Consider the following 13794-nt stretch of genomic DNA (forward strand, 5'->3'; position numbering starts at 1 on the left):
AATGCTCACGGCTCACCGGGTAGAGTTCTGAGCACATCCCGCCTCACAGTGAGCCCTTGAGTAGAAGCTGTTTTTAACCCCCGTTTTACACATGAGGACACTGCGTTCAGAGGCAAGTGACGTGCACAAGGTTCTACAGCCAAGAAAGTTGCGAGAGCAGGACGTGGCCTATCTTAGTAGTTCGTGGCCGCAGCCACTGGTAGTTGGGAACTGTTAACCTAATCTGTTGGTTTGTTTTCTTCCGCCTTTTCTTGGCTCACGTACCTGGAGTCCCTGCCATGAGGCAGGGAAAGGCTCGGAGCCAGGATATACTACTGAGGGAAGGAGCATCGACAGGCACTATAATTCAGGCTTTGCCATCTCCCTGTGACATCAGCCACATGAAATTCATCTCCCGGGGTGATGGAGGATGTTGGCCATAAATCTCCTTCCGTGCCCCGGAATTAATGACTGTTAAAGGTGTGCAGGAATCGAAAGCTCAATTAAGCCAAGCCCCTCATTTCACTGGTGAGAAAATTATTACCCGGAGCAAAATAAGAGCCTGGACCCATTCCGACCGCTGTTAGTTTGTTCTGCCATCCAGACCCTGCCATGGGGCCAGGCTGCGAGTAACTGAGATGCAGAGGCGAGGCCTGGGCCAATCTAATCTCCTAGGGATCCCTGGCACGTCCTAAGGGCTCGGTCTCACTTCTTTTGGAACATGCGGAAGTACCCATCGACAACACCCCATTCCCTCTGAATTATGAACCAATCAAAAAATAGGAGTTTCTGAGAGAATCAAAGTACAAGCTACGTGCTGGGGGAAGCCCGTGGGCTCTGGGGGCGACAGTGAGCGTCCTAGCGCCCCCCACTATGTCCAGCCACGTTTCGGATAAAGAGTCGTTTAGATGACAGGAGGGTGGAAGGTTTCCCGGGAACAGGTCACAGCAGGTGCAAAGGCCCGGAGGTGTGCCGTCAGGGAACTGCCCAGGGTGGGGCTGGACTTCCCTGGGGCTGAGAGCTGAGTCAGGAGCCCCTGCCCCTCCCTCCGGACAGAACAATCTTGAGTTGACCTTTCCATCCCCAACCCACTGAGTTGCAGTTTTCCCAGTTCACGTTTCAGAATCGCCTGTCCTCACTTTCCCAGGAAATGGAGCATCAGCTCCAGGGAGGGCTTCTCCTGCCAGACCCGCAGCCCCTCAGAGCCCACCGCCCGAGTCCTGCCCTGAGTCCGAGTGGAGAAAGGCCGGGATGGGTTTGAGTTTCAGGGGTGCACTTTGCCTGGCACGTGACGATCCTTTGGGCATGTCAGATTTCAGGCAACACAACTTAGAAGTAAGCTGATCACCCACTTTTGCTGGAGGGAGAATTCCCTAAGCCTCTTAGATGCAATGGCCGTGACTTGTGCCCGCCGTCTCCGGGTTCCTAATGCTGATGAAATCACATCTTATCAGCCATTTTCTCTGAACAATGGGGCATTAAGTGAACGGAGCGCGGCGTTCAGACTGTTCGAGGTTGCAATGAACCGTGTAAATGCCAAACCAGCGAATCCCAAACTCAGCAGATAGAAGCCGGAGAGGCCTCTCATTAGCTCTCCGATAGTCAGCACTTCCGGGGGCTCTCCTGGCAGGACAGAGTGGCTGCCGATGCTTTTGTTTTGCTTATTTTAATTGGAATTAAGTCCGCATGGACTTATGTCCTGCCGAGGTCAAGTTCAGTGACAATAGGGAGTATTTGAGTCTAGTGTGAATAAGTACTGTAAAATAATAGAATATTGGATGCCGATTGTAATAGAGAAATAAACAATTAAAAGGAGTGCTGTAAAATGATAGAGAGCTCCCAGGAACTCATTTCAGTTCATTAAAAAAACAAGGGCACACAACAATTTTTGTGGCCCAGGAAATGGTACCCATCCTTTCCACACGTCATTAACCTTCCTAGGCTGCTGCAGGAAGAGGATTGCTAACGGAGATAATGGTGACAGCCAGCGTTTCTGGAAGGCGCTGGCATCCCAGACAGTGGCTGGCGCTCAGCATGCATTGCTCACTTACCCTCAGACAGCCGTGTGCAGCCAGGCCTGAGAGGAAGCGGGGAGCCGAGAGAATGAGTCCTGTGTCCAGGACACACCTTTCTCAGGACAGGCCCATGCAGCCTGCTGTTGCCCCAAAGCCCATGGTTTTCGCTGCTGCCCTGTCCATCGGGGTGTGCCGAGCAGGAACGTGTGCTGGGTTCGGAGATGATAAGGCAACGTCTCTGCTCTGCTCGGACCACACAGTTCAGCGAGCGGGCAGACGTGGGAACACACCGTCTCCACACAGAATGGCAAACTGTGATGGGAAAACACAGCGTGTCTGTGAGGCAGAGGCAGGTGCGGAATGTCCAAGGGGGCGCTCAGGCAGCCTTAAAGGGCAGGTGAGGATGGGAGCAGCTGAGAAGGCAAGAAAGGGCATGACAAGCCGTGGGCCTGAGTGCAGCTAGCCGTGCAGGAGGCGACGGGACAGGCGAGGGGCTTGGTGGACACAGAAGGACAGACCCTCAAGACACATGGGCAGGGGCCGAGGAGAAGGGGGCCTGAGAAGTGACTGGGCCACAGCCCCCCTTTCCCGCACTCATAAGTCGGGAAATCTTCCACGTGGGTGCAGCTGATTGCCTGCCTTGACAGGTCATTCTCTGTCCTGGTAGCCATTCGTCTAGTTCCAGCGAGGAAAGCAGGTTCGGAAGCTGTGACTTCAGGTCAGGGAAACTGCATTTCTCTGAATCGGCCCGGGCCGGGCAGGGCATTGAGGGGGCGGTGCTGGTGAGAGAGCGGGCCGGAGGGAGTCGGGATAACAGGGCTTCAGCCATCCGCTCCCTCGTGTGTTGTGTGTTCTCGGGGGCCAGGCGGAAGGCGAGAAACCTGGCAGATGTTATTCTGTGTGATGCTCCCCAGGCGCCTGGGAAGCAGGTGTTGTTAGACTCAGCCCGCGAGGACTTGGTGCACAGAGAGCACAGGGCACCTGCTCGGTTGGCAGAAATGGGGGTGATCCAGCCTCCTCTGCAGCCCCAGCACCTGTGACCTCCTTGCCACGCCACCACAAAGTTGTCAACAGCTGGCACCATGCACATGGCTGTCATAACCAGACACACTCTTTAGAAATGCTAATTATCTCAGTTCCATGCAGAGCTGATTCATTTGCTCACGCATTTATACCACAAGTGCACCTACTGTGTGTCAGCCCCATGTGGGGGATGGAGAGGGAGCACTGAGCTGAGTATATTGGTGTGTGGAAACATGCAGTGTGGTTTCTCTCTGCTGTGTACCTCACAGAAAGGACTTCATTCTGCATGCTCACTAGGGCTAGAGGTGCAGGACCGGAAATAGAAGGCACAAAAGAAAAAATAAACAACAACAAAAAAAGACATAGAAGGACCAAAATAATGTCTGGAGCACCTACTGTGTGCCAAGCTCTATGCCAAATCCTTGACCAACATCATCTCATAGCAATCAGGTGAAGTGGGGATGCTTCTCTCCACTTTATAAAGATGTGGTAACTGGGGCTCACAAATGGGCCCAAGGTCACAGAAGTGCCCAGAGGTCATCTGGATGGTGAAGGGTAGAGCTGGACTTCAAGTCAAGGTGCAGCCCGGTTTTGCACCAGGGCAACTTTACATTTACTGGTGTTTATGTTTTGTGTGTATGTGCCAACCACACTCTGGGTGTAGGAAGCCCAGGGACCCTTTCTCAGAATAGCAACTTTTAATCCACAAGTAAAATGCATGCAACTACAAAAGAAACTGGTTACAGGGAACCCTTGAATAACACCAGTGCTGACCCCCACAGTCACACATCCACCTGTACCTTTTGACTCCCCAAAAATATAACTACAGTGGTCCCTGGTATCCACGGGGACGGGTTCCAGGACCCTCAGGGATACCAGAATCCATGCGTGGCCCAGGCCCTTATGTAAATGGCAAAGATGAATGCCTACAGTTGGCCCACCATGTCTGTGGATTCCCGAGTGCAGATCAGAAATACTGTTTTGGTCCTCGGTTGGGTGACTCTGTGGATGTGAAACTGGGGGACACAGAGGGCCAATTTGTTTAGTCTTTTTTAAAACATATTTTTCATTCATTTCAGAGAGGAAGGGGGAGGGAGAGAGAGAGAGAGAAACATCAGTGATGAGAGAGAATCATTGATTGGCTGCCTCCCGCACACCTCCCACAAGGAATCGAGCCCACAAGCTGGGCATGCACTCTGACTGGGAATCAAACCATGACCTCCTAGTTCACAGGTTGATGCTCAACCCCTGAACCATGCCGACCTGGCTAGCGTTTTACTAGTACATTTACCCGTAAGCATAGGAGGAAACTGAAGTCAGAGGAGCTCAGGCGCATGCCCAAGGTGTAGCTAGTCCACTGCGGAGCTGGGATCTGCACCCAGCCCTGCCCAGTCCCAGCACCTCCATCAGCTTTAGCCCTGAGCGCCCGTCCCATTCAGGCGCGGAGCAGAATGTGCGTGTCTTTATGGAGAGGGTCGGGAAGTCCGAAAAGCCTGCACTCAAGGAGGAAAATTGTTCACTTTTGCTTATTTTGTAGCCAAAAGCTGGGTCTCTTGGATCGGGTTCGCCTTTCTAATCCTCGTGGTAGCAATACTAAAGGAAAGCTATTTACCCCTCTGAATGTAGATGCCATAGAAGAAAGTCCTTCTAAAGAGCCAAAGCCTGTTGGCTTAAACAATAAAGAGCGTTTCCGCACCGCCTTCCGCATGAAAGCCTACGCTTTCTGGCAGAGCTCCGAAGGTAAGGCCTGTCCTCGCCCCTGCCCAAGACCCCTCCCTCCTTCTCTCCCTCCCTCCTTCCCTCCCTCCCTCCCTCCAACTCTCCCCCACCTTGAAGTGCTCTCCAGTCTGCAAAGTAGCCCATCCCCTGCCCTCCCTCAACCCACTGCTCACTGCCTCCTCTTTACTAGAGGCATCTATGACTCATCCCCACAGCTTGAAGGGCAGGGGGCACCCAGGTAGCTGTTCCTGGGCCATAGTTACCACACTCACCTGCGCAGACGTGGCTGGGAGCTTGGGGGCCTGTCACCATGGTCCCTCGGGTGGCAATGATGAGTGCATGGCCATGGAGTCCACGCGAAAGACGGAGAGGGGCCGGGTGCAGAGCGATCTGCAGCCCTGGGGCTCAGCACCCTCAGGGGTGGGAGGATGTGTCAGAGAGCAGCCCTCAGGGTGTAGGAACACCTCTGTGTTCCCTTTCACTTATGGAAAGAGGATAAGTAGGGCTCAGAGTGACCTCCCCCAAGGTCACCCGGCTGAGGACTTGAAAGAGCAAGAATGTGAACTAATGCTCACCTGTGTGACCTTTGCTGCCACCCTGGGAACTCGGAACGCACGTCCTGAACTGCAGACACCCGTGGCTCAGACTTCTGGGTAACAGGAGGGGATGCTCAGAAAGGCTGAGTGACCTCACAGCTGGAGGACCCTGCGGGGTTCCCGGAAATGGGAACACAGACCCTGGAGGCTGAGCCTGGAAGGCTGTGGCCAAAGGAGGGCCTTGAGCCTCTGCAGGTGCTGTGGCCGTGGTTGATGCACGTGTCTCCCTCCCAGATGCCGGGACCGGCGATCCCATGGCCGAAGACAGGGACTACGGGAATGACTTCATCGAAGACATGATCCCCACCCTGAAGGCCGTCATCCGAGCCGTCAGGTGAGGCCCCACCTCCCCGCCCATGGCCTCCCCAGGCCCCAGTTCTGTCCAGGACAAGGCTTTGTAAAGTGGGCTTGGCTTTGGGGAGATGGGCGGGAGGCCCCGGGAGTAACCGGAGGCCGATGCAGAGTCTGTCCATACTGTACAGGGGATGCTGCCTGAAGACAAGTGATTGCACATCAGCACGTCGTCATGGGGTGTGCTACCCCATAAAGCAGCGGTTCTCAACCCTCCTAATGCTGCGACCCTTTAATACAGTCCTCATGTGGTGGTGACCCCCAATTTCATTGTTACAAATTAAAACATAATTAAAGCATAGTGATTCATCACAAAAACAATATGTAATTATATATGTGTTTTCCAATGGTCTTAGGCGACCCCTGTGAAAGGGTCGTTCGACCCCCAAAGGGATCGCGACCCACAGGTTGAGAACCGCTGCCTTAAAGGAAACTTTGGTCAGAAGGCCCTTGCCAGGTGGCCCCGTTAGTTAGAGCATCATCCCAATAAGCTGAGGTTGTGGGTTCAATCCCCTTAAGGCACATACAAGAGTCAGTTAGTGATGCATAAGTAAGTGGAACCACAAATCAGTGTCTCTCCCTTTCTCTCTTTCTCAAATCAATTTTAAAAAATAAAATCTATCCTAAAAACAATACCTGTGATCAGGATACAGGCTTGTAGAACGTCCACAATTCACCGCCACAGTGAATTCTAGAAACTAGGTTGGTTCTCCAAGAGCCAGTCGTGGTGCTTGCAGAAGGTCCCGGTGCAGTGAGTCAGGGAGTGTTAGCGTACGGGGACCTCAGCAAAGCCATTGGCCTGCTTTCCCATGACACCATCGTGTCCAGTGTGACCGCAGTGCCACTGGTGAAACACAGCTCCTGGCTTCCTGCCTGGTGGGACGATCTCCCTCAAGAAGACCCAGGGAGGGACCTGCCAGCCTGGAGGGAGGCCTGTGCTGCCATGCTCCCTGGTCTGCCTTCTGCTCTGTCCTTATAGCGTGTCCACTGATGCCTTTGTTCAGGGTGGGCAGGCTTTTTTCTGTAGAGTCAGATAGTAAATGGGTTACGCTTTGTGGCCGTGCATCTCTGCTGCCTGTACTGAACTCTCACTCTGTGGTGCCAGAGACAGTACATACACGGATGGTGTGGCTGTGTTGCAGCATAACTTTCAACCCAGGCAGTGGGCGGGTCTGGCCTTGGAGCCGCAGTTGGCCGACACCTCCCTCAGTGGAGGTGTGCAAAGGGCAGGCTTATAAAAGGACACGAGGTTGGAGGGGATGGCAAGTCAGTCGGATGGTTTAATCAATATGTCAGAATAGTGCTGAGGGACCGGAGCCTGGGCTGTGGCAGAATGAACTTTGCACAGCGACCATAAGAAGGCCTGTGTGAGCACTGGGTGGGGTCAGCTCTGTTTCCTACCGCTGACCTGCGATTAGGGGTTTTAGTTGCCCCATCTCAGTGGGCACTGGCCTCAGCATGGGCTTCAAGGAGCATTAGCCACCCAGGTGGCTGTTGGTTCCTAGGAAGATGGAGGTGAGGGCTTGGCATCTATGAGTCCTGGGTGCCCCCTTTACTCAGAGCCTGAGAAAACTGGGGGAACAGAAGCTAGGTTCTCTCTGTGGAGAGCTTACAAACCAAAGGATTAAAAAAGCGATTCAGGAAGAGAGATGTCAGCTGTGTGACACGGGCCTTGTCAGCATCCAGACCTGGTCTGAGGAGCGCTCCGAGGCTCTTGGCAGGTGGCCCCGCCCCGGGAAGTGCCCGAGCTCTCGGCCACGGTCTCGCCTTCCAGAAAGTGGTCTGTCCGCAGATTGTTCATGAAACACTCAGCCCAGTGCCTGAATGAAGACTCGGGAAATGTTCGCTCGCAGGTTACTGTGATGTTCTCAGTGTGCAAATGATTGAAGGGAGGCGCCAAGGCGGAGGGGTTCTACCAGCCTCGTCCGTGTGGCTCGAAAGGCTGGATCCAGGACCCAAATCGGAACGTCTCCCCATCAAGTCCTTTTCTCTTTGGTTCTCTTCTCCCCCACTGCCCCCGAGTTTGCTAGTCTTGAGTTATAGTTTCTCTACGCGTGACACACACACATCTCTACTTCACCTTACAGGATTTTACAGTTCCGTCTCTATAAGAAAAAATTCAAGGAGACGCTGAGGCCGTATGACGTGAAGGATGTGATAGAGCAGTATTCCGCAGGGCACCTCGACATGCTCTCCCGGATCAAGTATCTTCAGACCAGGTAAGACGGCCGCACGTGGGAGGACGGTGCTCTCCTGACCGCTGAGGAGCCCAAGCCAGGTGGACCTCAGAGCGGAGCGTGCCAGGCCTTCAGAAAGCATGCGAAGTGCAGAGAGAAATTTGAGGAACAAATAAGTCCACCAAGCACTGCGGATCTCAGAGCCAACCAGCTCCAGGTCAAGCAGGCTGGGAGGAAGCTTGGTGACATTGACACGGCCAAGGTCAACCCCCTGATGGGGCCTCGTGGCAAGAAAGCATATGTCCGACTGGCCCCTGGCTGCGATGCTTTGGATGTTGCCAGCCAACTTGGAATCGTCTAAACCCAGTCCAGCTGGCTAATTCTAAATATAAATTTTTCACCGTGTTGAAAAAATGTGCATCAGACGTCAATCCTAATAGCAAAAATATGGAAACGGCAACAATGCCCAACTAATGGCCACCATATTTTGTTGACCACCTGGGTGCTCTGCCTATATGTGTCTAATTCCTTATCACCCTGTGAGGCAGAGCGTTAAAGGTGCCATTTCACCAATGAGAAAGCCAAAGCTCAAAGGACAAAGGACTTGCCAAAACTTACCTAGCCAGGAGGTGGCAGAGCTGGAGAGCAATCCAGGTGCGACTGGTTGCCTCGCTCCTACTCTCTCTAATAGCCGCACCCCCTCAGTCACAACATAGACCAAGAAGTGAACGTAGCCCAGCCTTCATGGCTCAGTGATTGAACACCAACCTAAGAACCAGGAGGTCACAGTTTGATTCCAGGTCAGGGCACATACCTGGACTGCGGGCTTGATCCCCAATGTGGGGCCTGCAGGAGGCAGTGGATCAATGATTCTGTCATCATTGGTGTTTCTGTCTCTCTCCTCCTTTCCTCTTCGATATCAATAAAAATATGTTTACTTAAAAACAAAAAGGAAATAACAGAACCTGCTCTCATTCAAGTTATGTAGCCATCAAATGACATTTGCAAAATACATATCATGTGGTGAAAAAATTATATGACCTGTGAATATATTAGTAGCCATAATATGATTACTAATACACTCAGCCCTAGGTATGCACATGTACACATGTCCATATGCATGACTATGTATGTGATTATATTTAGACATATGACTTTATCCTCTGATGGCCAGAGATGCCTCCCAGCAGCAGCGACCTGCAGAGCCAAGCACAGAGCCTAGGGTGTGGCAGGAAAGGCTGCCTCATCAGATGAGCTGAAGACCAGCTAGGCCTGCGGGGCACAGGGAATTTCCGCTGAGAATTAAGGAGACACCTCCCTCACCCTTTCTCCATGGACTGGCTGCCTCTCTCTCCCCTGGGATGAGGATGATGCCATCACCACCAGTGGACCAAAAAAAGATAATCTATTGAGATGATACATTTTCTCTTTTTCTGTCTCTCTCCCTTTCTCTCCCTCCCCCTCTCTCTTTTCCCTTTAATTTCATATTCCACACCCACACCTGACAGGAGGGATTAGAATGAGTTGCTTTCCTCTCTGCCCATGTAAAGCGCCTTGTCATTTAATCCCCTCACTGTGTGTTCTCTTCCAGAATAGATATGATTTTCACCCCCGGGCCACCATCGACTCCGAAGCATAAGAAGTCTCAGAAAGGGGCAGCGTTCACCTACCCATCCCAGCAGTCTCCCAGGTGGGGTCTGTGCACAGTGCCGGACAGGCTGTGGGCGCCACAGCCCCTGGGGCGTCCCCGTCCTCGAGTCTCAGTGGTTGCTTTTTGGGTGGGTGAGGTTGCCGGTCCCGGAATGGAGAGTTTGAGGGCTGCTCTGATTTGTGGCCATTTGAAAGGTTTCTGTGCAAACCCTGACCTCCCATCTCTACGCAGACCACGTGGGTGATACTTTGTTTGATGGCTGTTGAAAATGAAAAGCATGGTTTCTTTTTTATAAAATAAGAGGTTTTATTGGAGCCAGTAGAATATTTCATAGTAGCAGAACTCAGCACCCATCCACTCCCACTCCTACCGCGTCATCTTTCACGCCATATTCTAGATTCCGCATGTTTTCCGCTCTTAATATGATGGGACGGATGAAATGCTGACCCCCACAGTATAGAATTTCAGAGGTTAGACCCCTCCCTGCGCCCCACCACGCACACTTGGGGGAGCTCCCAACCAGCAGCCTGAGACTGAGGCCCAAGGACAGTCATTTCAAGGAACCAAGCACTGGGCACAGTCAGGAGCTTGGGTCCGGGATTGAGTGGCCTTTTCCAGCTGCACAAGGGTGCGCGTGGGAGTCATGGCTCCTGGGACCATGGCCCACTGAGCTGAAGCGACATGGCAGAGCAAAACCAGGTGTCACAATCTTATAGGCCTGTTGGCTCTTTCCTAGGAACGAACCCTACCTAGCCAGAGCATCCACATCAGAAATGGAAGACCAAAGCATGATGGGGAAGTTTGTGAAAGTCGAAAGACAGGTAGGTCTTTCCTTTCCTGAACCAAAACTCCAGCATATAAAATTGATTTCCACATGTCACTTTCCTCCCATAGATCAATAACAGACGTGAGTATCTACCATTCCAAAAAGGATGTGGAAATTCAATCCCGATTCCACAATTGCTGGCTGGGTGATCACATGCACATTAATGAATTGCCCTGAGCCTCAGTGGCCTCATCTGTAAAATGGGCATCTTAATCCTCCCTAAGCTGTGAAAACGAAATGAATTGATGCATGTAAATTACCTAGAGCAGGAGTGGGTGTACAGAAAGCACTTAGCAAATGGTAGCTGTCATTCTGTGCTTCACGGTGTTCTCTTAAGAAGTGTTTGTTTCCTTCCCCCTTCCCTAGATCCTTAAGGTTACCCTGGAGAAATGGCACTGTCAGTCGCTATTAGGATTTCTATCCACCCTTTTATTTTATTCATAATTCACAATTGGATCGGTGCAGGAGAGTGAGAGAAAAGCTCAATGATCCTTCTTTTTTGGCCTAAAAAGAATATCATCGTTCAGTTCTAAATTTTAATTTATATTTTAAAAGATCTCAGCCCGTCCACTTACCAGCTCTGTGACTTTTGACAAGTTACTTCATCTGCTAGTGCCTCTGTGTCCTCGCCTGCAACATAAGAGTGATACTAGTATTCGCTTCACAGGGCTGTGAGAAATTAAATGGGGTCATATCTTGGAAGTGCATAAAGTAGAGTCAGATAGTAACTGCTATGTGTTAGTGACTGACGCTTGGGTACCATCTCAGCCATTACCTAATTCTGTGCTGTGCATCCTCATCGGTTGGAGGGGATGATATACCTGCCCAGTGCTTGTTTGGTGAGTATGACTTGTCAGGGAGAGAAGGTCTCACACACACACACGTGCATGCACACACACATGCAGACATGCATGAGCACACAGACACGTATGCAGGCACACATTCACACATACATACTCACATGCGCGTGCACACATGTACACACATATGAACACATGCGCACACAGGCAGGCAGGCACACACACCGCACGCACACCGGCATATGCACTCACAGAGATTAAATAAATCCCTAGTTCGGTAGGTAGGAGCAGACCCAGCTTATCTCTGTAGCTCCCACTGGCTGCCAAGGCCCCCAGGCAGGGTCTCCAGTTCTATGAAGCTCAATCCTTGCTCATCACCGCCCGCATCTTTGGGGCTCACATCACCTCGTAGGAGCAGCAAACCCTACAATCCACATGCTTCTGGCTAAGGGAACGCTTGCAAATCAAGGACTCCCGCTCCTCGACCCACACGGCCGGCAGCCTGGCCCCTTCTCCCAGGGGAGAGGGAAGGCCTGTAGCGCCTGTCCTCGCAGTCCCCGCCTCCAGCCTTCACCTAGGCGGCCTGGGTTATGTCTAGATTTGCACCACTTGGTGCCCAGGGCTTGCAATGGGGAGGCACAGACTAGTTGGCCGTCAGCATCAGGCCTTGCAGGATCCCTCTTCCTTCCCGATAATTAAATGTGGTTGTAGCCTCTCCGACAGGTGACAGGCACCCGCTCCGAGAAGGCAGTGATCTCCCCTCCTTGTGTTCCAGGTGCAGGACATGGGGAGGAAACTGGACTTCCTGGTGGACATGCACATGCAGCACATGGAGCGGCTGCAGGCGCACATCCCCTGCTACAACCCGGCCAAGGCCACCTCCCCGGCCGCGGAGGAGGAGAGAGGGGACCCCCGGGATTCGGAAATGAAAACCATCCTTTGCAACTGTTCTGAGACGGGGCTCCCGGACCCGTCCTTCAGCTTCCAGCAGGTGCCCATCGACAAAGTCGGCCCCTATCGGTTCTTCGCCCACGACCCCGTGGGCCTGCCCCGGGGGGGACCCGGATCTGGCAGGGCTCCCGGGACCCTTTCCTCCTCCACCCCAGCGTACATGGAGCGGCCCACCGTCCTGCCCATCTTGACGCTTCTCCCGTCCCCCACCGACCCACACGGCCTCCGGCAGAGACGCAGCTTCACGCGGGACAGCGACACCCCCCTGTCCCTGATGTCGGTGGACCACGAGGAGCTGGAACGGTCTCCCAGTGGCTTCAGCATCTCCCAAGACAGAGACGACGTGTTTGGCTCGGGCGGTGGCTCGAGCTGGATGCGGGAGAAGCGGTATCTGGCTGAGGGCGAGACAGACACGGACACGGACCCCTTCACGCCCAGCAGCTCCATGCCTCTGTCCTCCACGGGGGACGGGATCTCGGATTCCATATGGACCCCATCCAACAAGCCCGTGTAAAGGGGTCCTGGCTGACTCCGGGGAATGTCCACAGACTGTATAGCTCACTTGCTCTCACGCCTGACACTCACCAGTGCGGTCCCCAGTGGCCACATCCGACGCCTGCATGTGCGTGACGGCCCCCAGCAGGGGCCAGCCATGGCCTGTCCTCCCACGCCACCGCCGTGAAGCCGCTTCCTTTCAGCATGGTCTGCATGCCCTGCACTAGCTCAGTGGTCCGCTCACCTCCTCGGGACACACGCTCACCTGCTCTTCTTCTTTTTGCTCGCGATCGGACCAGTCCAGGGAGAGATCACCCACGAGCTCTTCATCTGTCTGTCTGGTTGGCAGTTTGGGTTTGGGTTTGGTAAGCAGGAAGGTAGTTTAGGTTCTTTCTCTGGTCACCACCCCTTTCTGTAAAACAGGCCCGTGGTTGGTCGGCTGTGTGTGAGAGCAGCCACCAGTGCTCTCACATGCCAGTGAGGGTGTCTCCTGAGCTAAGATGTCAGGAGAGGAGTGAGATAGTCCCACATCGACAAAACCAAGAACCTTCCAAATTGTTTCAGTGAGGCCCAGCCTTCTGAAAGCCCTCCACAGGACCTCGCGTGGTCTGCCATTGTCTAGTGTCATGCCTCAATTTCCTCATTGTAAAAAATGGTGGTTGTCCCAGTGTAGCATTTCCAATGAGTTATGAGTTGGCGGGGAGAAAACACACACACACACATTTAAAGAGTTGCCAATTCCTGTAGCCAAAGATGGTGACATTGATCAGAAGTGGGGTGCCCCTCTGCACAGCAGCCAAGTTCAGTGCCTTCAAAATGAGGTTCCCACTCACACCCTCCCCATGAGACTGACACAGGACACCCATCTCAAGTGGAAACCGGAGTCACAGGGCGCATGGCCTGTCTGGTCCACGTCTCTTTGTAAAACTGCGAAACCTTCGGCCCAGCTCACGTGACGTGCCCGGGGCCACGCCGTTGTCCCTGGAGAGCTGGGCCCGGAGCCCCGTCCGCTGACTCGCTCTGTTCCCTGGGCTCCTGGCCGCACCGCCCTGCCCTTCCTGCAGGGGACCCGGGAATTGTGCCAAGACACCTGCACCCTGTGTCGTGTGCAAAGCACTTACCACAGTTTATCCAGGAGGAGGGAGTTGTCTGCTCTTATTTGCCAGATACACTTCCTGATGCGTTGTGTTTGGGATCCAGAAAAAAAAAAA

General features: G+C 53.2%; 1 protein-coding gene across 1 annotated transcript in view; it reads left to right on the plus strand.

Moving 5' to 3' along the window:
- Positions 1–13794, plus strand: part of KCNQ3 (potassium voltage-gated channel subfamily Q member 3) — a gene marked incomplete at its 5' end in the record, with an annotated part of 161952 nt that extends 148158 nt beyond the window's left edge. Inside the window, 6 exons of the mRNA XM_006753291.2 lie at positions 4555–4757; positions 5567–5666; positions 7771–7902; positions 9452–9550; positions 10248–10332; positions 11913–13794. Of these exons, the coding sequence (XP_006753354.1) occupies positions 4555–4757; positions 5567–5666; positions 7771–7902; positions 9452–9550; positions 10248–10332; positions 11913–12602 (1309 nt within the window). The remainder of the gene's footprint in view (positions 1–4554; positions 4758–5566; positions 5667–7770; positions 7903–9451; positions 9551–10247; positions 10333–11912) is intronic.

Source organism: Myotis davidii, unplaced genomic scaffold (assembly GCF_000327345.1).
Source record: "Myotis davidii unplaced genomic scaffold, ASM32734v1 scaffold30, whole genome shotgun sequence".
Lineage (NCBI taxonomy): Eukaryota > Metazoa > Chordata > Mammalia > Chiroptera > Vespertilionidae > Myotis > Myotis davidii.